At 40.3% G+C, this 27,654-nt stretch overlaps 1 protein-coding gene across 2 annotated transcripts in view; it reads left to right on the top strand.

The window, feature by feature from the left end:
• Window positions 1–27,349, top strand: part of LOC141752883 (seizure protein 6 homolog) — a 125,297-nt gene extending 97,948 nt beyond the window's left edge. Inside the window, exons 5-17 of one of the 2 annotated variants that reach the window (XM_074611125.1) lie at window positions 3,319–3,504; window positions 4,386–4,554; window positions 5,073–5,239; window positions 5,960–6,154; window positions 7,823–7,961; window positions 18,057–18,253; window positions 19,031–19,225; window positions 22,441–22,632; window positions 24,265–24,459; window positions 25,343–25,381; window positions 25,484–25,592; window positions 25,673–25,769; window positions 27,276–27,349. In XM_074611125.1, the coding sequence (XP_074467226.1) occupies window positions 3,319–3,504; window positions 4,386–4,554; window positions 5,073–5,239; window positions 5,960–6,154; window positions 7,823–7,961; window positions 18,057–18,253; window positions 19,031–19,225; window positions 22,441–22,632; window positions 24,265–24,459; window positions 25,343–25,381; window positions 25,484–25,592; window positions 25,673–25,769; window positions 27,276–27,302 (1,907 nt within the window). In that variant the 3' untranslated portion in view covers window positions 27,303–27,349. Of the gene's footprint in view, window positions 1–3,318; window positions 3,505–4,385; window positions 4,555–5,072; window positions 5,240–5,959; window positions 6,155–7,822; window positions 7,962–18,056; window positions 18,254–19,030; window positions 19,226–22,440; window positions 22,633–24,264; window positions 24,460–25,342; window positions 25,382–25,483; window positions 25,593–25,672; window positions 26,438–27,275 lie in introns of those variants that run through there. The other variant, XM_074611124.1, reaches the window with a different exon arrangement.
• Window positions 27,350–27,654: the final 305 nt, after the last annotated feature.

A 27,654-nucleotide genomic window follows, 5' to 3' on the forward strand; every position in this document is an offset into this window, starting at 1 on the left:
ATGAAAGCACTTCAAATCCAACCTGCTGCAGAGTGTCAAATCTTTCGTTCTAATCGTTTAACCTCCACTAGCTCTGCATCTGTGCCGACAAAGACCTCAGAACCCAAATACATTCAAAGGAATTCATGGGTGTTACTATAGGGCATCAGTTTTCTCTTTCTCCGTGTGCTCAAGCTCTTAATATATGATGTTGTTTATCAGTTTTATCATGGAACCTGTGTCCAAATATTTTATGAGTTGGTGTTTATACTTTATCGGGATAATTTATGGGTCAGGTATGATTTAAACCACCAAAACAAACCAAACTATGTTTGTTGTGACCTTGGAGTTCCTTAGTAAACATTAACTTACTAGGATCAATGACGGATGGATTTTCAAAAAATAAAAAGAGCAGTAGCTGCATGTGGTGGGGCACCAGCGTGCATACATTTTTTATAGCATGTAGGGTTACCAATATTGCACTGCATCATGTTTTCTCAATTTTAAGGGCACCTTAGAAGGCACTGCATCCCATTTTCTCCACTGGAAGGGAACCCTAGAGAGCACGTCATCCCGTTTTCTCTACAGAAAGGACACCCCAGAGGGCACTTTATCATGTATTATCTATCATAGGGGCATCCAAGAGTGCACTTTTGCTGCTGTTTGTTTGAACATGTGAACAATGTTGCCATTTCTACCGCTTTGATTTATGCCAACAGAACCTATTATACTGCAGTGATAGAGTTCTGTGAAGTTCAATGTGATAAGAATCGAGCAAAAAAAGTTAATTTCTATAGACTAGCTTAACACCAAACAACCCTTCAACTATGCAGCTGAAAATTGCTGTAGTCCACATCTTAATTTAGCAAACAACAAATAACTTTAATCATGAATAGATTAAGGTGTTTACACTACATAGCCCATGCCCGATTATCATCATAATTGCTTTCAAGACTGCAAGTACAACTTCGGCGCAGACAGGTCTTTCAGTATGCCCTTTTCCCTTGTTGTTTTAGCTCCTATTAAGGCTTTGCATACACTCCATTAAGCCGAAACTTGACGTGCAACTTGCAAAGTTTGAGTCATAGTTGCAGTTTTTAAAAAAGCTTTCTGTAATTTTCCTGGCACACAATTACACTGTGATCGTAGCACCAGCCATAGTGGGTCCAATTATGTTGCTTGTTTTGTTGTTCACACATTGCCAGAAGTTTAAAAGTTTTAGTCTGGTCATTAAAGTACCTACGCTAATGAGCTAGAACAGTGCGGCTGTTAAGACAGGAAGGGAAGGCTGTTTAATAGCTTCCATTACAGACTTGGTTAGCTCACTCCATTATCCATGTGAACTCCATCCCATCTTACACCATTTATTCAAAAACAAGGGGACAGGACAACAACATTGATCTTACCCTACTGGAATCACGACTCTTTGACAGCCACTACGGAGGCAATCCCTCTTCCAGCTATCACATTACAGGCCCATGATGTTTAACTGATCAGGAACATTTCCATTTGTCTAAGTATTTGCAGTGGCTCTACAGCGCGCCACACAGTGATGTTAATTACTGTAGTGCTGCAAACATGTCTCTGTACAAATTTGCATACCGCATGAACGGCTAAACTGCAATGAATTAAGAGCCGGGGGTGTTTATAAGCAAAGTTGATGGTTGGGTGTGTGCGAAACGGGAAGGCATATTAGAATGGAAAAACAATTTGTTTTTTCCCTCCATATCTAAATGTGTATGGGCGCTCAGTGGTGTTTTGGAGGAGAGACAACATGGTCAACAATACAACACAACAGCGGGGGTTATACACAATGCAGGACACAGAGGATTATGTTGTGGAGCCAGTTAACATTGTTGGCTGGTTTGTTTTGGCCAGAACTGGTTGAATTGTTCAGAATGAAACTGAATGTCATTTTTCCACATTGAAAATCTCCCTCAGGCCTCAGGGAAGCTGGCAGAATATTTCAAATTTGCGATATAAGTTGGAGCAAGCGGGTCTCTTGATGAAGTGTTTCGTCATCAGAACATGCATTAAGTTATTTCCACTTTCATTACAGAGCTGGAAATTAGCCAATTAATTTACTTTATAATTAAACTGCATTTAGCAATAATGTGCTAGTCTTTATACACTCCCTACTTTGTGACATCTTGGGCATAACAAGTTACGCATTGGACAGACCACAGCGACAATCACATCCTCTGAGGCCCGCGGGATAGCTGACGATCCCGGCCAACATTCACATCTTTAAGAGGCTGTTGCGGGCTGAGACTGAAAGCTAGAGTGAAGATACTGGTATCATATGAAACTAGAAAACCTAGGAGTGAGGCCAAATTTTGGCAAGGGAATACAAGCATGGCAATTTTCAAAGTGGTTCCTTGACCTCTCACCTCAATAGACCATTATTTGAAACTTGACCTCACTGTATAAAATGACCTAATGTGACCTCTAGGATAATCACAGTCTCATGAAACTTCACAATCACAAACTAGAGACCTAGGGCATTCAGAGGACAGATGGCTTTCCTAGGTATATTGAAAACAAGGGCGTTTCTGAGCAGTTTCCAGAAAAGAAGTACTCGCCATCCAATCGCCAAAAAATGCAATTCTTGCAGAAATCAAAAGATTTTTGATACCAAATCACAACATGGCTTTTTCTATGGTATTCTTCAAGGTCTTGGTGTCTTAATGTGGTATTTTGGAGGAATTATTGATCATATTTATCAATTCTTGAGTGGTATAATATGGTTAAATATAGCATCAAATCTGTGTAGCAAATGGTATCAACCCAAAAATGGCTACAACAACTTATGAGACATAATAGAGCATGGGAATGGCCATTATATACTTCAATCATGAAATTCTAAGCCCTTATACATTCTCACAATTAATTTTAATTAATTAATTCATGATTATTTATGATTTATGACTAGAACAACTTGACACACAGTGCTGACCTGCATCTCAAATTAATATTCAGTTTCCCAGCTTTCAGACGATGTACACCACTTCTATGTGACCTGCTATCTCCCACTAAAGACCCCCTGCCGCCCACCTAAAAAAGACCAAAACAGGTCTATGTGGGTCTCTCAGGGTTAATACATTGTCCTGATATTACATTGGCAGAACCAAATTAGTATGTTTATCCTAATCCGATGCAAGTCACTGAATATTCATTCATATTATGCTTATCAAATAATGCATTTCAGTTTTAGAGGTCCTGTTTTAGGTCCAATACAGGCCACTGAGAGGCCAAAAAAATCATGTGAAAAAAAACAAAAACATTTTTACTCAATGTATTACACTCCTTTGTCCCTTTTTCACTTTCTTTACTCTGCAGCCTTTGTGCTGAGCTGTGCGTTCCCCAAAGAGCCTGCTGGTGGAGAGGTTTCTGTGACGCACCTCCACGCCGGCGGAGAAGCCTACTTCCGCTGTTCCACCGGCTACAAGCTGCAAGGCCCCAAAATGCTCACTTGTCGCAATGCCACCACACCATACTGGAGTGGGAAGGAGCCCCGATGTGTGGGTAAGAAAGTCTGGACACATGTCATTAACACCAGAAGCAGTTTAGGTGCAGTGAGGTAGTCGCCACTTACTGAACTGCAACAAGAAAATACGCTCAAAATGTAATTATACAAAATCTCTAGAACTGTATACCTTCAGGTTAATTGGGATGCTGGCCAACCTTGTGTTTGAGATTTAATATTTTTTTGGCACTCAATTACCTTCTAGTTAGTTGTTAACAATGACTGGGGGCAGAAAGCATTTGTAATTCAATTTGTCCAAATGTTTTCCAAGAAACTAAAACATTTAAATCTATTCTTTATAATCTGACAGTTTTTTACAATTAATATAAATGAAACTTTAAGGTATATTGTAAGCTCTTCTCTCCAGCTTTCCTTTAGAATACAGGTGATTTTGATTAACGGAAGCTTTCACTGGGTTGTCTTCACACAGAGTTGATTAGTTACACACTCCGAGGCCAAATGAGTGTGTTTGCATGTGATTAGCAGCGTAGGGAGCTATTCTTTGGAGACGGGGCGAAACAAGGCCATTGGACCTGGCTGCCTTAATTAGAACTGGGCTGCATGACTATCCTTCTCCCGCTGCTAAAAGGCTCATCTGCCAGTCGCAGCCGTTCTCCGACGCCTGCCTGCAGCTGCTCTGAACTGATAGTGTTGCTGCCGCTGTTCTCTTTACAAGTCCATCACACACAGTCGCACACTCTTAGACCCAGGTGAGCCGCCTATAGTGTAGTCCAGCCACAATCCGCTGGATATTGATGCAATCTGTGCTCAGACAGGGACTTTTCTCCAAAACACCCCCTACCATAGTTGGTGTCATTACCCCTTCTCATCTAGTCCTACCCTGCAACTCTTTGTCTCCTTTCTCTTTCGTCTCATATAGCATCCTGTGGGGGAATGATAAAAAACGCCACCTATGGTCGCATCGTCTCTCCCGGTTTCCCTGGCAACTACAGCAACAATCTGACGTGCCATTGGGTCCTGGAGGCCCCCGAAGGCCAACGGCTTCACGTTCACTTTGAGAAGGTTGCCCTGGCAGAGGATGATGACAGGTGGTGTATGCACACTGCTGAAAATCAATCACACATTGAGAGTGAATGTGTTCAGTGTGTCTTCAGCTAAATAGATGGCACCGAGCTTTAAACTAATTTTCTGAACAACAGTATGCCCGTGGATAGACCATTAAAAGCCCTCGAAGGCTATAAATAACCACAATCTTTAGGGAGCGACAGATGAATTTGAAAGGACCTTTTTATCATTACAATCCTTTAACAGTGTTCTATCAAGCGAATGAATTGAAGGGGACTACAGAGGGTAGTGAGAGGTAGGAGGAAACAGCAATTGCATTACATTTTTCTTCAGCGACTACTGATCCACGTGGCTGTCGTCACACATGGCCATTCACCTCATTACCGAGTGGTGGGGAATGTTATCACAAAGTTATTACAGCCACAACTGGAACAGCGAGCAGCTCTCGGATAGCTTGTAACTTATTTTTCATGCTTCTCTTACCTTTCAATGCTCACTTACATCTGTTTTAAACTGTCTTCCTTCTGTGTGTGTTTTTTAGGCTGCTGATTAAGAATGGCAACAACATAGACTCTCCTCCCGTGTACGACTCCTATGAGGTGGAGTATTTGCCCAATGAGGGTGTGCTCAGCACTGGACGATACCTGTTTGTAGAGTTCACCACAGACGGGACATTGACCTCCACTGGTGCAGCCATCAGATACGAAGGCAGGTTTGATTGTGCAGCTTTGCTAGTAGTAATCGGTACCTTGTTACTTACAGTCTCACGGCAGTTCGTGAAATAGTCCCGACATTTAATCTATTTGATTTGTGTGCATAGACATAAATTTCCCTTTTTGTTTCCTGACGACTTTCAACAACATATTTTCCGTGCGTTTTTGTACGAATGTCCAGCAACACGTGACGCACGTGTCAATTTCCGCTACTGTCTTTTCAAAATAAAATGACTTGGTAAGGCTTAGGCAACAAAGATCAACTTGGTAAGGATTAGGTAACAAAATTACTCAATTAGGATTAGGCTACAAAATTACTTAGTTAGGATTAGGCTACAAAATTACTTAGTTAGGATTAGGCAACAAAATTACTTAGTTAGGATTAGGAAAAGATCGTGGTTTGGGTTGAAATAACTCCAGAAGTGCTGTAACTTATGTACAAAAGTTACGTGACAAATATATCAACTTTGATTTCACACGGGACACGAACAGCAGTCTCCTGGGCAAAAGTCCTGTGTTTTTTTACCCACTCATCCACCCTGACCTCCTCCCTATGCAGCATTTGCCGCTCTCTTTACTTCCTGGTTGACAATTACGTGGATTACATACAAATTGATTTCGTGCTCACTATCATGATTAATACATTCAATTTCACAAACTGCTGTGCGACTGGGCTTTCACTTATGTTTGATGCTATGTTTTTTTGAATCCACAGCTTTTGCGAAAGGCATGTGCTACGAGCCCTTTGTGAAGTACGGCAACTTCAGCGGCAGCGACTCCACCTACGGTTTGGGCTCCGTGGTCGAGTTTTCGTGCGACCCCGGCTACACGCTGGAGCAGGGCTCCGTGGTCATCGAGTGCGTCGACGCACAAAACCCGCAGTGGAACGAGACCGAGCCGGCCTGCAGGGGTGAGTCAACAGATCTCATCCGCTCCGAGTCATTGTGCGATGTGAAATCTTTTCAGAGATGTGCCTTCCGCTGGAGCAGAACTTAAGAGGCAGATATGACTGACCTGAAGACCCACGGCTTTCATTGTCTGCTTGATCACTGCGGGAGTTTGTGAAGGCTTTTTTTATTCAAATATTAAAGACCACTGGCAGTTAACCATATCTTCCTAAGCTGCTTTCCTCTGATCCACGATACATTTCCTCTTAAAACTGTAACATTGATTTACTTTGATATGTGTGCTCGCAGGGCAGACTTTAGAAGTGCTTGAGATTAAAAAGGCATACAATAGTTGGCCTAAGATGAACACTACCACACTGCACAGACTACACATCATACTAAATAGCTACCCCATGAGCCCTTCCGCTCCTCGCTTTTTCTCACACACACACACACGACACGCTGACCTTACTCGCGCTCTTTGTTGCCTGCATGGTCGTTCTGCCACACACAGGGAAATTGAAAAGCTTTCCTGTAAAGCTAGATATGAGGAAATTTAATTTCTGCTCCATGTGGGTCATGGTCATCAAGCGGTTCAGTGGTAGTGTGCAGTTTTACAAGGTTCATGTCAAGGAGCCTGCACACTCGATTTCAGATGTGTTTTATTAAGCATTAAAAGGACCGGTGGGTAGCATTTAGGGGGATCTATTGGTAGAAATGGAAGATAATATTAACAAGTATGTTTTCATTAGTGTATAATCACCTGAAAATAAGAACCATTGTGTTTTCATTACCTTAGAATGAGCCGTTTATATCTACATACAGAGCTTTAGGGCTCTAGGGTTAGAGTCACCCTAGCCCCGTAAACCACAATACACAGACATCACAATGGTTTTAAGACAAATTATTTCTTTATTTCTTTATTTATTATTTACCTGCACATTACAAATAATGTGATTTGATATTTAGTTTGCTTTCTAATTTACATGTTAAATTAATTCTAATCAATTTTCCTTTATAACAGATTTATCAAACTTGAGCTTGTTTTGTCAAAACAGAACATTAAAAAGATTTAATAAATATAGAATTTTTGGTTTAATGGATGACCCAATATAAAGATGAAAAAATAGGACCACTGGGGGAAAAAAATAACTTAAATTTAAATTAAATGAATTATTAAATTAAAAATAACATTGCACTGGGAATAAGATAACCACCCTTTTTGGTTTGATTTATGACCCAATATACAAATTAAAAATAACATTACACTGGGTCAAATTATCCACTCTTTTTGGTTTGATCAACGATGCAAATACAAAGTTTAAAATAACATTATACTGGGTAAAAGTAACCACCCCTTTTGGTCAAATTTTTGACCCAACAAAAATGTAAATATGACATTGTTACTGGGTTAAAATAACCACATTGGTATGGCTGATTAACCCAATGTTAATAATAACACATAACACTAAAAATAACCAGTGTTTTGGGATTATTGTTGACCCAGTGGTTTTTATACCCTTTGGTACTGGGTAAACTTTACCCAGTACCAAAGGGTATAAAAACCCACTGCTAATTTCACCCAGTACTGGGTACCACGATTGACTCAAATTGGGTTAAAATTGACACAGTAATTTTTAGTGTGTACAATGCATATATTTGTTTCTTAGTTTCAACCTTGTGTGTTGCAGCTGTGTGCAGCGGGGAGATCACGGACTCTGCCGGTGTGGTGCTGTCTCCTAATTGGCCCGAGGCCTATGACAAGGGGCAGGACTGCATCTGGGGTATCCATGTGGAAGAGGACAAGAGGATCATGCTTGACATCCAAGTGTAAGAGACTGCACTCAGGTGTAAGGCTAGAAATCACACAGAGGGGAGGTCAGAGAGGAGGTCAGATTGACCTAGAGATGTTAACAGTCCATCTTTGGACACAAACGCACGCAGTTTCTTTCTCATCTATTCTCTCACACAGACACGCACATGGGGAAGTGTTTCTGTGGTTGCAGTCACTAATTAGATTTTTTTTTTTTCATCCTCTACATTAAGAATTCTGTGTAGCTTCCAGCTCGCTCTCTGACCAGATTAGCCAGTAAGCCTCCCTGCTCCCACTTCCCTGGTGTGTGTCTCAGAGTTGGCTTTGAAATGAATATGCTCTGGCAGTGAACTACTCTGAGCCATTTATATAGTACAGACTTCCCAACTGTAATTCAGCACACATGCACACAGATGTCAAAATAGACACTGGCACGCTCGCTTCTCCTTCACCTATCACACGCTCATCCAAGTTATTGCTCTTGAATGAAGTGTAAACGATCGCATTCCTCTCTTTTCTTAATTTGACACAAAATGTTTCTTTAAATACAAGACAATCCAAGTGTGTGCATGAGAATCTGCATCTCTGTTCGCTCATCTTATATGGATTCATACGCTTCGTTTGAGTGATTCCAACAATATTTCCACGGACATGCATCCTGTAGGAAGTGCAGAAACCTCAACATAAGTGATTTGTGTGTCATTGCCTGAAGCAACTTGCACACAAGAGGGCGCAGAGAGGTTAAAATTAAACCAGCGGGAATACCGCCTGAGGTCAGAGAAAAACAGAGTCACTGACAAATCTCAAACAGAGGCTATTGTTAGCTATTTGTCATGGTGGGTCATCTATGCATGCAGGCATTTGGAGACTTCAATTTTTAGGTTTGGTTTTCCATATTCAGAATTCATTAATTCTTGCTGTGCATATATTTCTGAAGAGTTGATGAAATTGCACGGTTTAATTATGACATGGGGTCTGGATGCTGTGCGGATAGATTGAGATCTACAGTGGTAGACAACCAAGAAAAAGCAAAAAATATATAATTGTTTTTATTTATAAATTGATTATTTTTTTCTTTATTATGTTTTATTTATTTATTCATTTATTTATTCATATTCTTAATATATATTTGTTTGCATTTATTAGTTATTTTTGGCAGTAAAAAAAAAACATTGAATACATTTTTCCCATTGAGGTGAAATAAACAATTTTGTATTACACTTATCTGTTTGTGGACAAGAGCAGTGTGTAAAAAGATGAATAAATAAATTAAAACTAATGGGCATATAACAGTGCTATTCAATCGGTAGAACTGGATCAGACGGACAGTCTCATATGTGGTGGTGCAACAATGTTTTATGGGGGTGCAATGGATCGTCTTATTTTGTAGTATTCTACAAAAAAAAAAATGCTCACTTGTTAAAAAACACAAGGAAAGAGAGTATTTCCTGTTCACTTCAATCGGGACACATTTGGGCAGAAGCTGCACTAACCCCACTGTCCGTTCCAATACCCATACTACCATACTATTTAGTATGCCAGAAAAAAAGATTTAATATATCTTAATACTTAGTATGTCAAATGCAGTATGCCATAAATACCAGGATGTCCTACTACATCCTGTCGCATTTTGCAGTATGCAAGCCAGCATGCTTTTCTGGCTATTCTGACCCACAATCCTCTGCGTAGCGGATAAATGAGCAAGAGGGTCTATTACATATATATATATAATATTATGACAAAGTAGTATGTCCCAACTGTATGCATACTACATGCATACAGGGCAAGGGCAACTGCAGTACGTACTAAAAGTAAAAAGAAAGTATAAAATTTGATTGTAGCAACAGTGATCAGAGTGAAGTTGTCACAGTCCAACATTATTGTTCTTAAATGTGGCTTTCTTCACTCATTACCAGTTATCAGACTGGATGTACTTGACTGTATTTTCACTCAAAACATAAGAAATCATACTGATATGATCATTTCAACAAATATACATAGGGGCATTATTAGATGTATCATATTGACAACAGATTATAATCAGAGAACGTTGTATTGCATGACAATAATCAGTCTTTTTTTTATGTTGCCGAGTTAAGTCTAAAATATACTGATAAAAATAGCTCCACAGCTGTGGCATAGAGTCGACAGAGGGTTTACAGGAAGTGTGGATGGTTTCTTTACGGGCTCGCTGCATGCACATAATGCCCCAAACATTATCTCTCAGGCTTACGAGGAACCGAGATATGAGCCATCACTCAAATATGATCCGCAGATCAAAAGGGAATAATAGCATCAGAGGATACCAATAATACACACAAGATCTAAATAGCACACAGGGGTTTGTGTGACCCTGCTTGCCTCCCTGTTCTTTAGTTGGAGATTAAGACTCCGTGATTAATGTCTGATGTTGAAAGTCAGCCAGTGCACCTAGAGTAGAAAAAAGATCAGAGGGGATTTTTTTTCTTTTCCCCCCATGCAGAGAAGTAAACAAGTTTGATTTGAGGTAAACTGATTTTCATTCAGAGATCTCTCTTTAAATTGCACCGGCCCAATATTTGTTTTAATCCGAGCCACATGAGGCCGCCCGCTGCAAATTAATGGTGCTGTGGCCAGCTCTAGTTTATCTCAAGGTTGGTCATGCGTGGCCTCCGTGGCAGTAGAAACCCACAGCTTGTCTGATCCCCGCAGACCATCCCATTACCCTCACGTCTGGTCCGCTCATCTCGACAACAGCATTCCTAAAGGCTGGGTCAACGTGGACTTTGTGTTGTTTGTGTGCACGCGTGTTGGAGTGACAAAAGGCTCTTGTGGATGAGAGCCGTCTCATTATGAGGGTGGGCACACACTTTTCCACATTAATGAGAATGTTTGCTGTATTATCATTCATCGCTGTGCCTGGGCTGGCAATTACAGTGGAGCAGTGTGCATAACGAGGGCTGATTAATTAATTTAGGCCAAACAGGAGGGCTGGCTCTTTGCTAATTAGCATGGAGCACGGCTCGAGCAAGAGCTGGAGACAAGAGGTTACAGCTGATATCCCCACCTGTGGAACTTAACAAGGTAAATTAGTCACATGTGGATTTTAGCATTCAGAGTGTATTGTATATAGAAATGTGTTCAACACAAGGAACAAAGTCTGTTTTACAGAGGTAATGTTTTTGTCAGAGATTGTTTTAGATAGGACACACTGGGTTTATAGAGTCCTCTTGTGGAGACTATGGGCATTACGTGCCATTTTGCAAGTCTATTTTGTGCCTGGGAAATAAATGGTTGTTTTCATTTGAAAAGAGAACCTTTTTTCGCTGAGCAGAACAATTCAAATGTCAAATACGTGGAGGAATAGATGTTGCCTTTTGAAAGCTTGACATTGAAAGCAATTTCCATTCTGTTAGAGTTACTGGATATTTGTCGGACCTGACAGGTCAGTGAAGGTGACAAAATGCCTAGAGGCTTGTACAAAACACAGCTGTCATCCCCCTCATCTGCCAAATTGAGCTGGTGCCATTGGCATGCAGAGGAGGAGTTTGCAGAAATTCTTTTCAAAAAGTCCTTTTACAAAAAACAGACCTCTGGAACATTGCAAAACACCCAAGTCACGTCGATGAAGGAGACATTTAATCGAATGGGACAACTCTAAAGTATTGCCTTTAAATTGTTTTGAAATAGGCTTTGTGCATCCTTTCCTGGGAACACTGACGATGTTAAAAGCCAGTCTTGCGCTCTCACACATCACCATTTTGACAACACCTTGGCTAATAGTAGTTTGAGGCTCATATTAGTCTTAGTCATTTAGGCTCTGTCCAATCACAGACCAGGAAGACTCAAAGTAGTTTGGCTAGTGTTTTTTATGCCTCTGTGCTGTGACCGGAAGCATTGTGTTTTCGGCAGCCCGTTCGCAGGAGAAAGACATATGAATGACATGATAATGTGCAAGGCATTTAGCGTGCACTAACAATGTCTTTCTTGCTTTTTGCATGTCATTTGTACATAGTCTGTACTGACCGCGTAAATGTGCTATAATCAGGGCTAGTGATGTAGAATAAGAAGTGAGAAAGACCACTTATGGTGGGTGGTAAGGGAGTAGGATCGGTCTATCAAACACAGGACTTTCAAGCAGGGGACCGCTGTATTATTTTTTTAAGTTACGTTGAGGACATTTGTCACGTGTTCGTCACGTTTTTTAGTGATGTGCTTTCTATACTTCCGTTACATTGTTTGTGTACGTATTATACTCAGTTTACTTACTTATTAAGCCCAACCATTATGTTTTTTCCTAAACCTAACTAAGTGGCTTTGTTGCCTAAACATAAGTGGTTTTATTGCCTAACCCTAACTGCAGACATTAGCCTACCGTAGTTTTGTTATGTGGCGTACAAATGACACGCAAAAAGCCTAAAATACAGCCTCATGACACGCGGAATGTCCGTGTAATGTTGTGATATTTATACACCTTCCCATGAGACCGGGTTGGTTTTCGGGTTGTCAGTCTATACGTACGTCCATCTCGTTCTCGTGAATGTAATCTCTCAGGAACGTCTGGAGGGAATTTCGTCACATTTGGCACAAACGTCGCTTGGACTCAAGAATTAACTGACTAGAATTTGGTGGTCAAAGGTCAAGGTCATTGTGACCTCATCAAACATGTTTTTAGCCAATTCATATGCAAATTTTGACAATTTCACACAGATGCCTAAAAAGGATAAAATGATGAAGTGATGACATTTTGGACAGACGTGGATTTTAGCGTCAACTTGACTGGTTGGTAGAGGCCTACAACCGCAAGGTGGTAATTCTAGTTTTAAAAGGGGCAGTGTGTAGGATTTGGCAGCAACTAGCAACTACCAACTTAAACTTATCCCGTGTGCCAAGTGTGTAGGAGAACAGTGGCCAACACAAAAATGTGAATGGCCTCATCTAGGGCCAGTGTTTGGTTTGTCCATTCTGAGCTAACATGGAGGCTGGCTCCTCAAAAAGAACCCACTCCATATGTAGATATGATTCTTAGTTTCAGGTGATTATACACTAAAGAAAACATACTTATTATTCAATTTATACCAATAGCTCTCCCTAAATACAGATCCTTCCTTTAAGCTGATTAATTAGTTGTTAGTAGTCTGTTTCAATTGCCTGACAGGTTGCCTATTTTATGCACTTATTTATAGAAACACAAAGCAATAGAGTTAGGGTCATCAAAGCTGAATTTCAAAGTCTATGTCTTCAAGAATAAAACAATAAAGTATACAAAAAAAGCATTGCAGCAGTCCAGACTGTAGACAGTAGTCTGATAAATATTAATGTTATTTTGAAATGGAAGGGGAAGATGAACTAAGGGAAATACAGGAGACGGAGTACAAATATTTCTTTAGAAGATTAGTTATCAGTTTGCAACACAGCACAGGGAGTGACTGCTTTCCTGTCTGGAGGGGAAAGCATTAAAAGGAGCCAGGTGGGATGACATTTGGGTGGAGTGATTGCCAGGTTACTGCAGAGAAGGCAGCCGAGCGACCTGTAGTGACTCACCACAGAGAGCTGTGTAAGTCTGAACTGAAGGCACTTTGGCATTCTTTTGTGTTGATACCAAGATTTCAAAAGCACTTCAAGCAGACAGTGGAGCGAAAAGATGGGGGTCAGTGGGAAAATTTAAAACCAAGGTTGACTGCAGCATTGTTGATGAGTTAGAGCGACGACTGGGGAGAGTATATTTAGGAACCCAGGCAGACAGGAGGGAAGGTTACAAGTGGGCAAGCGTATGATTTGCCAATGCTGTCCACTATAAATCGGAATCCAACTATGTTTTCGGATATGGCTGCAATGTTGGCCTTGCATCTTGTCCAACATCAGATCAAAGTTGTCGTCAGTAGTGAAATAACTACTGCAGATGTTCGTTTTTGCCGAAGATCTGTCTGGTAATCAGATTTCATCAAGTGCAAAAACATGTTTGTGGTATAAGGTTTTAAGGAAAGGAGGAAGATCAGTTGCAATGCTTGAGCTATTTCCATAGACTGAATATAATAAGTGGACATAGCCACTGTGACGTCAGCCGTTGGTTTGTGGACTGCCATTATGAAGCCTCAAATTCAGCATTTTGTCCGTCGCCATCTTGTTGTTTTGCAACGAGAAGTGACACGAGAGGGTGGAGCTGAGTACAACCGAACACTGAATAAGATATTTTTCAGGTAACCAAAAAGGTTTTAATTAAATTTCATGAACTGAAAACACTGAAAGGGTTCAAGTTCTACGACAAAAAACAGGAACAACTCCAGTCCGGACAATGCCGTGGTAGCAACCTGTCAATCACAAGGTAGTCACGCCCTAAAGCATACCCTGCTTTATGGTCGATTTGACTCTAAATGGGACCATAATTTATTAAATGAACATCATGCTGTATTGAAGAAGACTTGAAACTAGCGATTGAGACCATAAACTCATGTTTACAATGTTTACTGAGATAATAAATCAAGTGAGAAGTAGGCTCATTTTCTCATAGACTTCTATACAATCTGACTTTTTGCAACCAGAGGAGTCGCCCCCTGCTGGTTATTAGAGAGAAAGACAGTTTAAGGCACTTCTGCATAAGCTTCACTTTTCAGACCTGGAGGTAGCCCACTGGCAACCAGATTAGTGAAACAAGCTAAAGATTACGGTTTGGGGCGTTGATAAGATACACCAATGTGAAGGAGAGTAGAATGCATTACAGTAAAAGCAGTGAAGGAATAGATCCATGTGAAAACCCTCTGGCTAAAGCTGTACAGTATGTAGCAAAATGGAGCAGCAGGTGTTGTATTTTTTGTGTAGAGTTCGATGAAATGCAGAGACTGGAAGCAGGTAATCACACGTTTAAGATTGCCAACTGACAGCGCCACATCCCTCCTTCTAGTCTAAATGCAGGGAGACCTTTGGGGAGGAGATAAGGTGAAATACAGTGCAATGATAAGGTGGATAGCCTTGTTGACATGAGCAGCAGGTGGAGGATACAGCTTGAATACAAGTGAAGGGTGAGATGTGGAGATAGAAAAAGATGCAAACAATTTGGCTGTGGTGTTCCTCTGTGGACTTCAACCATGTTTTGTGACAACTATTGTGGCACCACTACTAAATCCCCATTATCTGTCATTCCACGCACATGTGTGCAGGCTGCATCTTATCCATGCCTCAAAAAAGAGGTTATAAAAAAAAACAAAGAAAGTAGGTGTGAAAACTTCATTAGTTTAGTCTGTTGATTTCCATCCCTTCTTTCACACTTGTCATTTTAAGATGCACCATTTTAATAAATGCATGAAGTGTTCTCATGGTTTGGAAATGGAAAACTGGCATTGTCATTCCTGTCACTTTTACCACAGCCACTGATTGTTTGGAGAACTGGAGGTGTAAATTGTCCCTATAGCTGTCCAACTAACCAGAGGGAGTATCTTGTCACTCAGCACCTCATTTCACTGCCATTCACGCAGCTGGCATCTATTATGTGTGTCTGTCAGGAGAAGCTGAATTTTGGTTTTGGCTTTGCCTTTTTATTTCAGTATAAGTACACAGTGGAATCCAGTGATTCATGGTGATGTTTTTGTCTTGAATATTTGTCTGCAGGGACTTGCTAGCCTCGACTAGTGGTCCATGAATATACACCTTGTGGGTCTAATTCTATAAATTGTTGGTTAATGCCAATAGCCAACATGAATAGGTTCAGTGGTTTAGTCTCTGGGTTCTAATGGTCAATCTGAGAATGCCAGAAAAAGAAGGAGAAAAGAGCCATGAGCTCAACTAGGCATGTTTTTCTTTTTTTTTCTACTTTCTTTCAACTTTGTTTTTTACTGATTTTTACTCTATGATTTTCTATTTTGAGTGTGTTTGTTGTTAGAATGAGGACATGGCAATGTCTGCGATTATGTCTGCAATCTGAGATTAACAAAGTGTCTCAGAGCCCACAGTTATTTATGTGGTAAAAAGTTTGACTTGGTTTTAAATTTGACCTAAACTATCTGCAAGTGCATATAAACATTTAAATGATCACAACTGAATACTTGTAACATTTTTGGTGATTTTGAGGTAAATTAAATCTATGTAAAAGAGAGATAAACACAGGGGAAAAGACAATGACACATTATTTGAGAACAAGGTGTGATCACAGCAGAGAGAGGAGCTGGGAATATGATTTTCAGGCATGGCAACATATAATTTGCATGAATGCAAATTGTGCAAATGACTAGAGAAAAGCTGGGGGGATGGTTATCTGTTACCATTTTGGGAAAACACTGCTTGCTCTTGCAGGGGAAGGGTGTTTTTACTCCCAACTCATCAAACTGGCAGGCAACACGCCACGCCCACTCTACTGCACGACACGCCCCCTGAGATAACTTCCCAGATTAATTTACTTAATTAAACCCAAACCAAGTAGTTTTCACAACGTTAACCATGTGTCGACGGACTTGCGGACTACCGTGCACATTGAAAAATGACGCTAAAGGGGTACCCAGTGCGTTAAAAGTATGCGCCGAGTTGGGAGTGAGAACATGTTAACAGGGGGGCAGGTGATTCATAGCTACAAAAGCAGTGGTCCTACCTATGACGTGTATGGCATTGTGCCATTATTACTGTCAAGTTCTCTTCAACACAGCTTGTGAATATAACACAAAACAATCATACAGCCAATCTGCATTGCTAGTTGGACTCCCGCCCTAAGGCAAATTAAGAGCAGCTAGTTCCCCCTGCTTATTATATCAGCAGGGAACTAAAATGTCCGTGGCTTATCATGTTTTTCACCATTCTCCATCCCCTGTGTGTGAATAAATGTCAAGCTTTACTGATGTTTTGTAAAAGGCGCTAGGACATATGAATATCCAGATGGAAAAGGTTAATGCATTCTTAAGTTAATGACAGCAGAGATTCTGTCTAACTGTGTCTTGTTTGCCTCATATTCAATTTTATATGAGCATTATAGCTAACATTTAGATGTTTAGATTGTTTTATTGGATATGTATTTACTTATCTGAGGCCTTTAGTCCTCCATTATTTTTCTATAATCCTGGTTGTCATGCATTGCAGCTTTTTTGTATAGGTCTAGTGAGCTAAAGGATAATATTATATTATGCTTCTATATTTGCAGTTTAGTACATATTCATGAGACCAATGTGGGGGGGCGAAGAGATCATGAATTATTTAGTGTTTACTTCACATCAGATCCATCCAATATAAACAGAATTAATATTTCCCAAGTACTGCTGACATCGCCTTATGCCATCAGTTTTTGCTTTCATGAGCCGAGAAAGATACCATCCACTTAACTGTTAAAGCTCTGAGCAAAATACACAGCAAGCATACCATATAACCTAAGACATGGGGCATTCTGTATAGCTGTGTTTAATACAAAAATTAGGGCTGTCAATCAAGTAAAATATTTAATTGCGATAATTGTCCATAGTTAATCGCGATTAATCACACATCAAAATGTACCTTAAAGAGAGATTTGCCAATTTAATACTCGTATCAACATGGGAGTGGGCAAATATGCTTGCTTTATGCAAATGTATGTATATATTTATTACAGGAAGTTAATTAAAAAAACAAAACAATGACAAATATTTTCCAGAAACCCTCACAGGTACTGCATTTAGCATCAAAAGATATGCTCAAATCATAACATGGCAAACTCAAGCCCAACAGGCAACAACAGCTGTCAGTGTGTCAGTGGGCTGACTTGACTATGACTTGGCCCAAACTGCATGTGATTATACTAAAGTGGGCATGTCTGTAAAGGGGAGACTCGTGGGTACCCATAGAACCCATTTTCATTCACATATCTTGAGGTCAGAGGTCAAGGGACCTCTTTGAAAATGGCCATGCCAGTTTTTCCTGGCCAAAATTTTGTGTAAGTTTGGAGCGTCATTTAGCATCCTTCGCGACAAGCTAGTATGGAATGGTTGGTACCAATGGATTCCTTAGGTTTTTCTAGTTTCATATGATACCAGTATCTTCACTCTACCTAAAAATCACAAGTTGCATTAATGAGTTTAAGAAATTCGTGGCGTTAAAACAAATGTTCGTTAACATGTTCATCACGTTCGCTTTGGCAGCCCTAATGAAAATATATATTAACCACTTTTATATGTCTGTTCTAGTCTCCATGTTGGTAAGAATGACCTGCTGACCTTCTATGATGGCGATGACCTGACCGCCAACATCCTGGGCCAATACAGCGGCACACGGCCACACTTCAAGCTCTACACCTCCATGGCTGATGTCACTATTCAATTTCAGTCCGATCCTGCCACCAACATCTACGGCTACAACAACGGCTTTGTGGTCCACTTCTTTGGTAGGACTTTGTTTAGCTATGATTAAATTGGGATTTTGTTTCCATAAAATATCTTAATTTTCTTCTCTGTTTAGCTGCAGTCCATAGCTTTCTCTTAGAATTAAACGTATGATACATTTAGTGTAAAATTCCCATTGCAAGTAAGACAAGAAACCCCACAAAAAATGGTACCAAACGTAGAATGTAAAATGTTAAGCAGAACCCAGCAGGTTACCAATTACAAAAAAAAGTCTATTTGTTCCTCTGTCTCTTTTCCTCTTTCTCTTGATGTGCCTCTGTCTGTCGTCTGGCTTATCCCAGGTGCACAGAATGAGATAACAACGAACACAGAAACAAAATAATAGAGTACACTTCAACATCAGCTGGTTTTGCCCAATGCTTTGTGTTCTTGGCCCTGTATGCTGCAGTTAGGGAGGCGCAGATTGACTGCTGCCAAACCACATGCTGTGTTCCTCCCAGCAAACATCACAAGCAGCCTCTATTTACATTGTCCTCCCAAACTGCTGCTGTTTAGTGCACACAGAACTGACAATTTTGCAGGCGTATTCATTCCCTGCAGAGGAGGTTGTTATATATCAATGCCAGGAGTTCCTTGAGGAACCTCATCATGTGTCCTTTTACAATGCCATATAAAGAATGAACATTACACCAGAAAATGGTACATTATTTAAGTATTTCTTTATTCATAGTCTTTCCTCAATGTGTTGACTTAAATACTGTAATTTTCCACATCCCATTCTGTCTCTCCTACCAACACAACTGCTCCAACGCCAACAGAGGTGCCGAGGAACGACACCTGCTCCGAGCTGCCGGAGATCACAAACGGCTGGAAGAGCACGTCCCACCCTGACCTCATCCATGGCACTGTCATCACCTACCAGTGCTACCCTGGATTTGAGCTGGTTGGCTCTGAGATCCTCATGTGCCAGTGGGATCTCTCTTGGAGCGGTGACGTGCCGAGATGTCAGGAAGGTGAGAAGAAGCATACATAGTATTTCTCTATTTGTACAATGGGAGAGTGAGTGAGAGAAAGACCTCGGCAGTCATATACTCTCAGAATCCTACATATCATAGTCAAAGAGTATAAAAGCAAAGAGACGAAACTCCGGCAAAGAACAAATTTTTTTGTCCAACGCGCCTGTCACTAGGCGTAGTTAGGGACCTTCGTAAAATTGCAATACGACCCATTTCAATCTAACTAACTTTGCTTTTGCTTTTCAACGTAACCATCTCACACCACTGCCATTATAGAGTGACAGCCCTTAAACATTCACACCTGTGAGTCTGTAAAAAAACTATTTAAAAAAAATGAAAACTGAGCAAATCATGGTTGTCAATGTAATTATGCATAATTCAAGGTTGTAATTTAAATAGCTTTACTACCTTCCTTATCTCATCAATGTGCATTAATTTTTAATTCCAATGAGCTAATATGTGTTGGGGAAAATAGAGAATGCATGATACCGTGGGATGCAGTGTTTTCTCACCAGAGCAAGTTTCCACTTGATGGTGGAAGTTAAGCACCAAAGTCCACCAAATTGAGCAAACGGAAACTCCACCTATAACCTGTTCTATGATATAAGCAACTTAACCATGAAACCTTTGTTTCAAGTTTAGTATGCTTTTGATTTATTCTGTGTTCCTGTTTGACTGACTGACATCCTCTTTATTGACAGCAGCTTCTCTCCTGGCAGCCTCCTCATTAACAGATCGGTCTCAGCTGGGTTGGACATGGTTTTAAAAGCCTGCCACACCCAGCTGCTCTTTTTCTTCTCTCACTGTGTGTTTGGTTTTCAGAGGGTGAACACCTTCAGTTCATCCTCTTTCTTACCAATATCGCTTCCTCCCTGTTGTTTTAGTTGCCTCAACTTTGTGGTAACTTTTAGCACCACTTTATTTTGGACTCTTACCTTTAATATGCTCACATTTTGAGGCAGTTTTAGTGGACATCCATGGTGGATGTCTTTTACAGTCCCTTTAACTGTTATACTGCTAAGCAGTGTGGGCAGAACACCTTAGTTTAGCCCTTTTGTTTTGAGGTTTGGCTTCCCAGTGGCATTAGTTTCCCTCCTTTAAGCAATCCTAGTTTTAGAGGAATGTAAGACCTTCATATTGCTATGTTCAGTAACATTTCATGTAAGTGTGCCCATTGTACTGTATAGTACAGGTAGCCTACACACTTCACAAAATAGTGGAAACACCTCAAAAGTTGAGAGGGCAGGAATTTTAAGACCCAAGCTCTAGTTGCAGCAGGGTTCTGGTGGCTCTGCTCTTTATAATAATGACATGTGATGCATTTCCTTCCAATATGGTCATTTAATGTCTGTTGGAGAATGGAAATGTCCTCATCCACACAACATGAGTGATCACTTATGAAAACCATGTGGGAGATTTTTGAATAGCACCTGAAAAAGCACCATCAACAAACACTTCTTGAAGAAATTATGTGTCTTTTTCACCTATGGATAACTGTACCCCAGACTAGTCTTCTTGAGCAAGCATGTCTCCTACAAAACGACGTTCCCATACAACTAAACTGCATTCTCAATCACATTTCGAGGGAAACCTATTTCTTCCGATAATGGTCGCACTTTTAAACAATTTAAACACTTGGTTAACTTTGTAAATTGAAACAAAACAAAAAAAATGCAACAAAACTACTTTGTAAAGTAAGTGAATGTTAACTTTTAGTTTCACATCGGACACGAACACCATCCTCTGAGTAAAAGTCCATTGTTTATTGACCCATCCACCACCCCAACCTCCTCCGTATGTGGACTTCCACGAACTATGATTACAAAAATATTTGTGATACATCCAAAGCAAATGTAATCCGCGACAAAATGTTTCCCTCAAAACATAATTCACAATGAAGTTTCATTATATTTAATTTTTAGGAGACAGTGATGCCTCGAGTGCTCTGTTGAGTTGAGATCTGGTGACTGACAGAAACTGCTCGTAATTTATGTATTTTTACACTGAAACGCTATAAGTGACCAAATCCTGTGTCAGATGGATAAGGCTCGATAACTTAAAAAGAATTGGTCTACCTTGATGGTCAAATTATCATTTCCTGCTGTGATGTGTGTCATGATATTTAAAAACCAAAGTACAACTAGAGGTGTGTCTCACAACAAATACCAAATGTGCGTAGAAAATCATTGGAAATGTGATTTTTGATTGCAAGTCCATTCAATAAAATATGACCCACAATCAAAAAGTTTTGTAACAATAGCCCTGTAAAATAACAACACAAGAAATAATCAGGGCTAGATTATGAATCTGAGGGCCCCATGGGCACAAACACCTCCATCCTTAGAACTACCTTTGCAAACGTGCACCATATTTTCCTCACAAGCCAATCAGAGCAGACTGGGATTTTTCTAGAGGGGGGCTTAAAGATACAGGTGCTAAAACGGAGCGATTCAGACAGACATGTTCTAGTAGAAACCCAAAATACAAGTATGAGCCTAAAAATGAGCATTATATGTCCCCTTTAACAGGTCCCTTTAACACAACGACCACTAGGTATAAGGTGGTAGATGCAATCAGGGAGCTTTCATTGAGCTCCAGCTGTGAGCTCTTAAAGACGTGTGAAAAAATAATAGAATATGAACAGCAAATTTTTTTGTGTTAAACCAGTTTTTTTGTTTTTTTCAATAAAAAAAGGGTAAATAACTGGTTGCTTATTTGGGTAAATTACCAAGCAGGGCTGTTTGGCTCTGGCCCAGGGGCACAAAGAGACCCCTCAAATTCAGAGCCAATGAGTTCTCAAGCTGTGGGCGGAGATACTCAGATGAGGGGGCTTTATATGCTCACCAAAGATGTCATAAACAAATCCTGGAACTGGGAGAAATCGAGGCTTTGACTCTGAGCTGTTGAAAGTAACAGCCGCAAACCAACGAATGTCAAAAATTAAACCGTCAATCTTGAGTCCAACAAAATTATAGGACTGCAAAGAAATCAGCTTACTTTTTTCATATCCTTTTCCATACTGTCAAAAGTGTCAATGGATCTTGTGTGGCATTAAAACAGGTCCTTGAAGTACCTGTTAGGAATTTTCCTGTTAATTTGTAATTTTTCCAAGAAAAACTCATATTTTGCTTTATTTAAAGACCTTTTTTTATTATTCTACTACTACCATCACCGGCGATAACGAATAATCATTTATTTTTGTGATGCACCAGTTCTGACATGTCAGGACCCAGGAAATGTGGAGCACAGTCATAAGGTGATCGCTGGCAACCGTTTCATCGTTGGATCAACGGTGCAGTTCGTCTGTAATAAAGGCTACATCCTGTCTGGCAGCAGCCTCCTCACCTGCTACAACCGAGACTCAGCCACGCCCAAGTGGAACGAGAGGCTGCCCAAGTGTGCCCGTAAGAAACAAACACATGCATGGACACAAACATACTTAACACACACACACACTCTTTGAGTGTCAAGTCAATTTTATTTGTATAGCCTAAAATCACAAATGTGCATCAGGGGGCTTTACAATCCGTACAGGATACGACACCCTCTGTCCTTTACAGTGCGACCCTCTCATCATAAGGAAAAACTCCCCCCAAAATAAACGTTTTAACAGGGAAAAAATAGAAAATGAAAGAAACCTCAGGAAGAGCAACAGAGGAGGGATCCCCCTTCCAGGATGGACAGACGTGCAATAAATGTTGTGTGTACAGAGTAACAACGTAATGAAAATACAACATGGACAATCCATATGACAAAAATTTATATAATTTAATATAATTTGAACATATGTGAGAAAGTGGATCCAGGAGGATGTCAAGCAGCTTCCCGGCGTCACCGGCAACATGACCTCCTCTCCACGCCAAACAGATAGAGCCAGAGCAACACAACCTCCCTTCCAAGCCAAAAAGATAGAGCCAGAGCAACACAACCTCCTCTCCACCATGGAACCTAGAGAGAGGACCAGATTTTTGTTTTTAATTCAGTTGCTTGGTAATGTAAACGTGTGCTTTGAATATATGATTTAAACAGGTTAGGGAAGGGTGAGTTGAGCCAGTTTTTACTTGAGGCGTCTTTTAAAGTGAGGAAATGACAGTGTCTCCAACTAAAACATGTACATATATTTCAGGATGTGGTGCATGCTTGGGAATAATCACTTTGGATTTAAAATGAACAGTTTTCAAAACATGACTTTCCAGAGATTTGGTCTCTTGGTTCAGCTTGCCCCCGATGAGGGGTAAAGTTTAGCCTAGGGAGAGGATAAGTTGAGCCAAATCGGTATGCCTAGTCTATCAATCATACCTGTCCATACCTGCCCTAGAGGCAAAGGCTGTCTTCCGAGAGAGGTGGCCTCAGAAGTGCTTCATGACAGATGGTGACGCACTCTAAAACGTGAACCAATCACGTCCTAGAAAAGGTTAAAAGTTGATTCGCCTATATGATCTTTTTATTTATCGTTTATTGAACCATTGCAGTTTACATTGAGATTTGCATTACAAGTTGAAGCTTTAATCTAATTATATATAACTATAAATGGCTCAAAGAACCCCACCCCGGCCATTTTAAAAAACTTGTATCATAGATACTAATAGTATAGCCTCATATTGTAACTTCCTAAAGCACTAACACGTGTGAGATTTTTCAAACTGGTCTGTAACACAAGAATCATGACTCCTTGAACATAAAAAAAATCGCTTTGAATGGCAAAAAGATGGTTTTGGAAGCTAAATGTGTTTACCATGTGTCATACGGGCCTCTGTCCACCACAGGGTCAGTAAAATGGATGAATCTTCAAAAATGTGTGGTCACATGACCAATTTTGTCTATGATTGTGTATAAACAAGGGGTGGCTCAAATCACCCCACTCTCCACACACTGTTGTGCTATTTTTGTTTCTTTAGTGACAAACCACAATCCATGTACTGAATTATGTATTCTTTGTCAATGGCTTTTCAAAAGTTCAACAAAATGTGTTTCTACTGTTGAAAAAAGATACGCAAAACTGTTTTTGTGACCTGAGATATTGTCCCGTCTCTCAGCTGAAAAGTACGAGCCGTGCAGGAACCCCGGCGCCGCCTCTACCAGCGTGCAGAGCTCTGAAAAGGCCTTTTACCAAGCAGGAGAGATGCTGACCTTCTCCTGCCGCTCGGGCCACGAGCTTCAGGGCGACGCCACCGTCTACTGTATCCCTGGACACCCGTCACAGTGGAACAGCACTCCCCCTGCCTGCAGAGGTAATCATCCAACGCGCTCTCATCCCAACTCGTCATATACTGACTTTGTCAGACTCCTCGGCGTCACTCTTTTACGGTTGCAGTAAACACATGCTTAACAAGCTTTCTGTGTCACTTTTTGATCATAGTAAACACATGCTTAATGTTTTGAAGTAGTCAAAACCATGTGCTTAGGTTCAGGCAATAAAACCACTACAGTTAGGTTTAAGAAAAAACTTCATGGTTGGGCTTAAAACTAAAATTACGTCAACCGTTTCGAAACGGGACAAAAACGAACAGCTGATTGTAACGCGGCACAAGGGACACAAACAGCGGTCTCCCGGATGAATGCCTTGTTTGTTGGACCCCGCTCGCCCACTCGCCCGCCCGGACGTTGGCTATAGTTGCACACTGTTAGCCCTGTAAGCGGAGCTGAAATTAAAGGCATTCGCGAGCGTGCATGGTGTTACACCTGTTGAATTTTCCAGAAAAAAAAGTCCCCCATTCGTCACATTAAAAGCAGTCTACAGGCTGATGGAGGAAACCCAGAAAGTCGCAGAAGGTCTCATTTTTACAACCTTTTCACACATGTAATGGATTAAAAAATATAAAAAGGATTAAAACACGTTTATACATGTTAAAACTTACATACAGTCCCTTTAATGGCAAGCCCGGTGCGTCTAATGCCGATGCTAAATGGTGCCTTGTGTAGCGTGACAAAGCATCGGTATTTGACCACCTGGGAATGAGAAAGGCTGAATCGTCATATTTGGAAATACAGTGTAACGTAGACCACGTTACATGCTACAGATTTTGTTGCTGTTTGTGAATGCAAGGACTTATTTTGTAAGTGTAATATGTGCACTGTGCTTTGTTACACAACTCTGCAATTGTGTCTTTGTAGCATCCTCAACCCAATATGAGAACGAACGCAGGCTAGATGGTGAGCCATGTTTCGAAACAATGCAATATCATTATATTGATATTTCTTTTTTTGTGTAATTTCACACAAATACCTGTTTTTTGTTTTGTTTTCCGCTTCTAGTTGTTAATATGGATTATAGCATGACGGGAACCAATATCACCCTTGCTGTTTTTATTCCGACTGCAATCATCTTAGTGGTTGTCCTCGGGATTTGCGTCTACTTTACAAAGTAAGTAGTAACTTTGAAAAAAACTATATATTTCATATGCAATCAAATGAGCCTTTACAGGATGTTCCCTCTTTACTCAGACTCCAAGGGAAGACTGTCAGAATGCCGACGTCCTCGCCACCATATGACAACATGACAGAAGAGTCGGCTTTCGACAACCCCTTGTACGAGAGCGGAGTAAGTACAGATGTCATGAACATGCAAGACGTGGATTCCCAGAACACCAGTGTTCTGTCCTGATCCTCTCCCATCTGGCTGTCATCCTGTCGTCATCTCACGGTTCACCAGCAGAGGGCACCCTCCTCCACCTCATCTCTCATCACTGTGTCAGTCATCTAGTGGTCTTAGCTGATGTTGTCCCTAATAATAGAAAAAACAGGCACTCTTCCTCACCTCACTCTGTCATTTTCATCTCGGATTCCCATACTTCATCCACATGGAGGAGTGAGAGTGATGTGTTAGACTTTCAGTATCATCATTCACATTGTGGTATGTCATCTCTCACCCCTGTCATAAGTGTATCATGTTGTATGCTGCAATAACAGGTGTGCACTTACCAAAATGAAGTTTATTCAAGTGTGCTATTAGTATACTTCTTTTGAACTTAAAATAAGAGAGTATACTTTCAGTTTACTTTGTATGTACTTATCAGAGATATACTTAACAAAAGTATACTTGGCTCATACTGACAAGTTTACTTAAAAGTCTACGTATACTTGGCTTACACTGACAAGTATACAGAAGAGCCAAAGTATACTTAGCTCATAGTGACAAGTATACAGAAAAGTCAAAGTATACTTGACTCATAGTGACAAGTATACAGAAAAGTCGAAGTATAGTTGGCTAATAGTGACAAGTATACAGAAAAGTCGAATTATACTTGGCTTACACTGACGAGTGTACAGAAAAGTCAAAGTATACTTGACTCATAGTGACAAGTATACAGAAGAGTCGAAATATACTTGGCTCATAGTGACAAGTATACAGAAAAGTTGAAGTATACTTGGCTGATAGTGACAAGTATACAGAAAAGTCTAAGCATACTTGGCTCATAGTGACAAGTATACAGAAAAGTCTAAGCATACTTGGCTCATAGTGACAAGTATACAGAAAAGTCTAAGTATACTTGCCTTATAGGCCTAAAGAAAAGATTACTTGGCTCGTAGTTGTGCTTACTTTTTGAAAGAGTAGCCTATTAAAGTGTGTGAGAGTTTGTAAAAGGATGTTTTGATATGAATTTACTTCAATTAATCAAGTTTTTGGATTATCCATTCATGGTAGAGGCATGCAAGAACAACACATTTTATAATTTTTTTTGAATCTTATTACAAATCAAGTCTCTTTATGTAATACATAAATCATTGGCTAAGTACTATAAGTTAAAGTATACAAAGTATACTTTCATGAACTAAAAAGCAGAGATGCTCACAAGGCATTTTATGCAAGTCCAAGTCAAGTTTCAAGTCAAATGCACATTTGCTAGTCTGCACATTTTTTAAACAGTATTATTAATTCATAGATGTTGTTCATTTGGAATTAGTAGCTTCTACACATCTTGCAAAGGTGCGATTAGGGTTACAATGGCTTTTATCCTATGTGAATATATGGATGCAAATCTATTGTTATTCTTTTCATGCACTGGTCTCAATTGCATCCTCTCGTCTCCCCCCCCTGCTCCTTCAGCACTGGCAGGCTCATGCTATATACTAAACCCTGTCAGTCTGTCCACACTGGCTGTACTGCTCAACAACTATGAGGTGAGATCTCCGTCTGATGCTGAGAGCACATCTCACTCACTGTCACCTTACCCTTTTGTTTTGACCATACCTCTTCCAACTTGCCACGCAATTCTGATCTGGTTGATCGTTCTGCTCTTTCTTCTATTCACACTGGCTGTCTAAAACTAAAAAAATCAATAATGGGCCTCATGCAACAACATTCTCTTAAAAGTATTAATTTCTCTTTAAGAGAAACAATGAGAAGTCAACTCCAGATGCACCAAACTTTCTTAACCATCCATCCAAATCTGCTCTAATCCAAATGTGCTGAAAGATGAATCCCA

This window comes from Sebastes fasciatus, chromosome 16, assembly GCF_043250625.1.
Source record: "Sebastes fasciatus isolate fSebFas1 chromosome 16, fSebFas1.pri, whole genome shotgun sequence".
NCBI lineage: Eukaryota > Metazoa > Chordata > Actinopteri > Perciformes > Sebastidae > Sebastes > Sebastes fasciatus.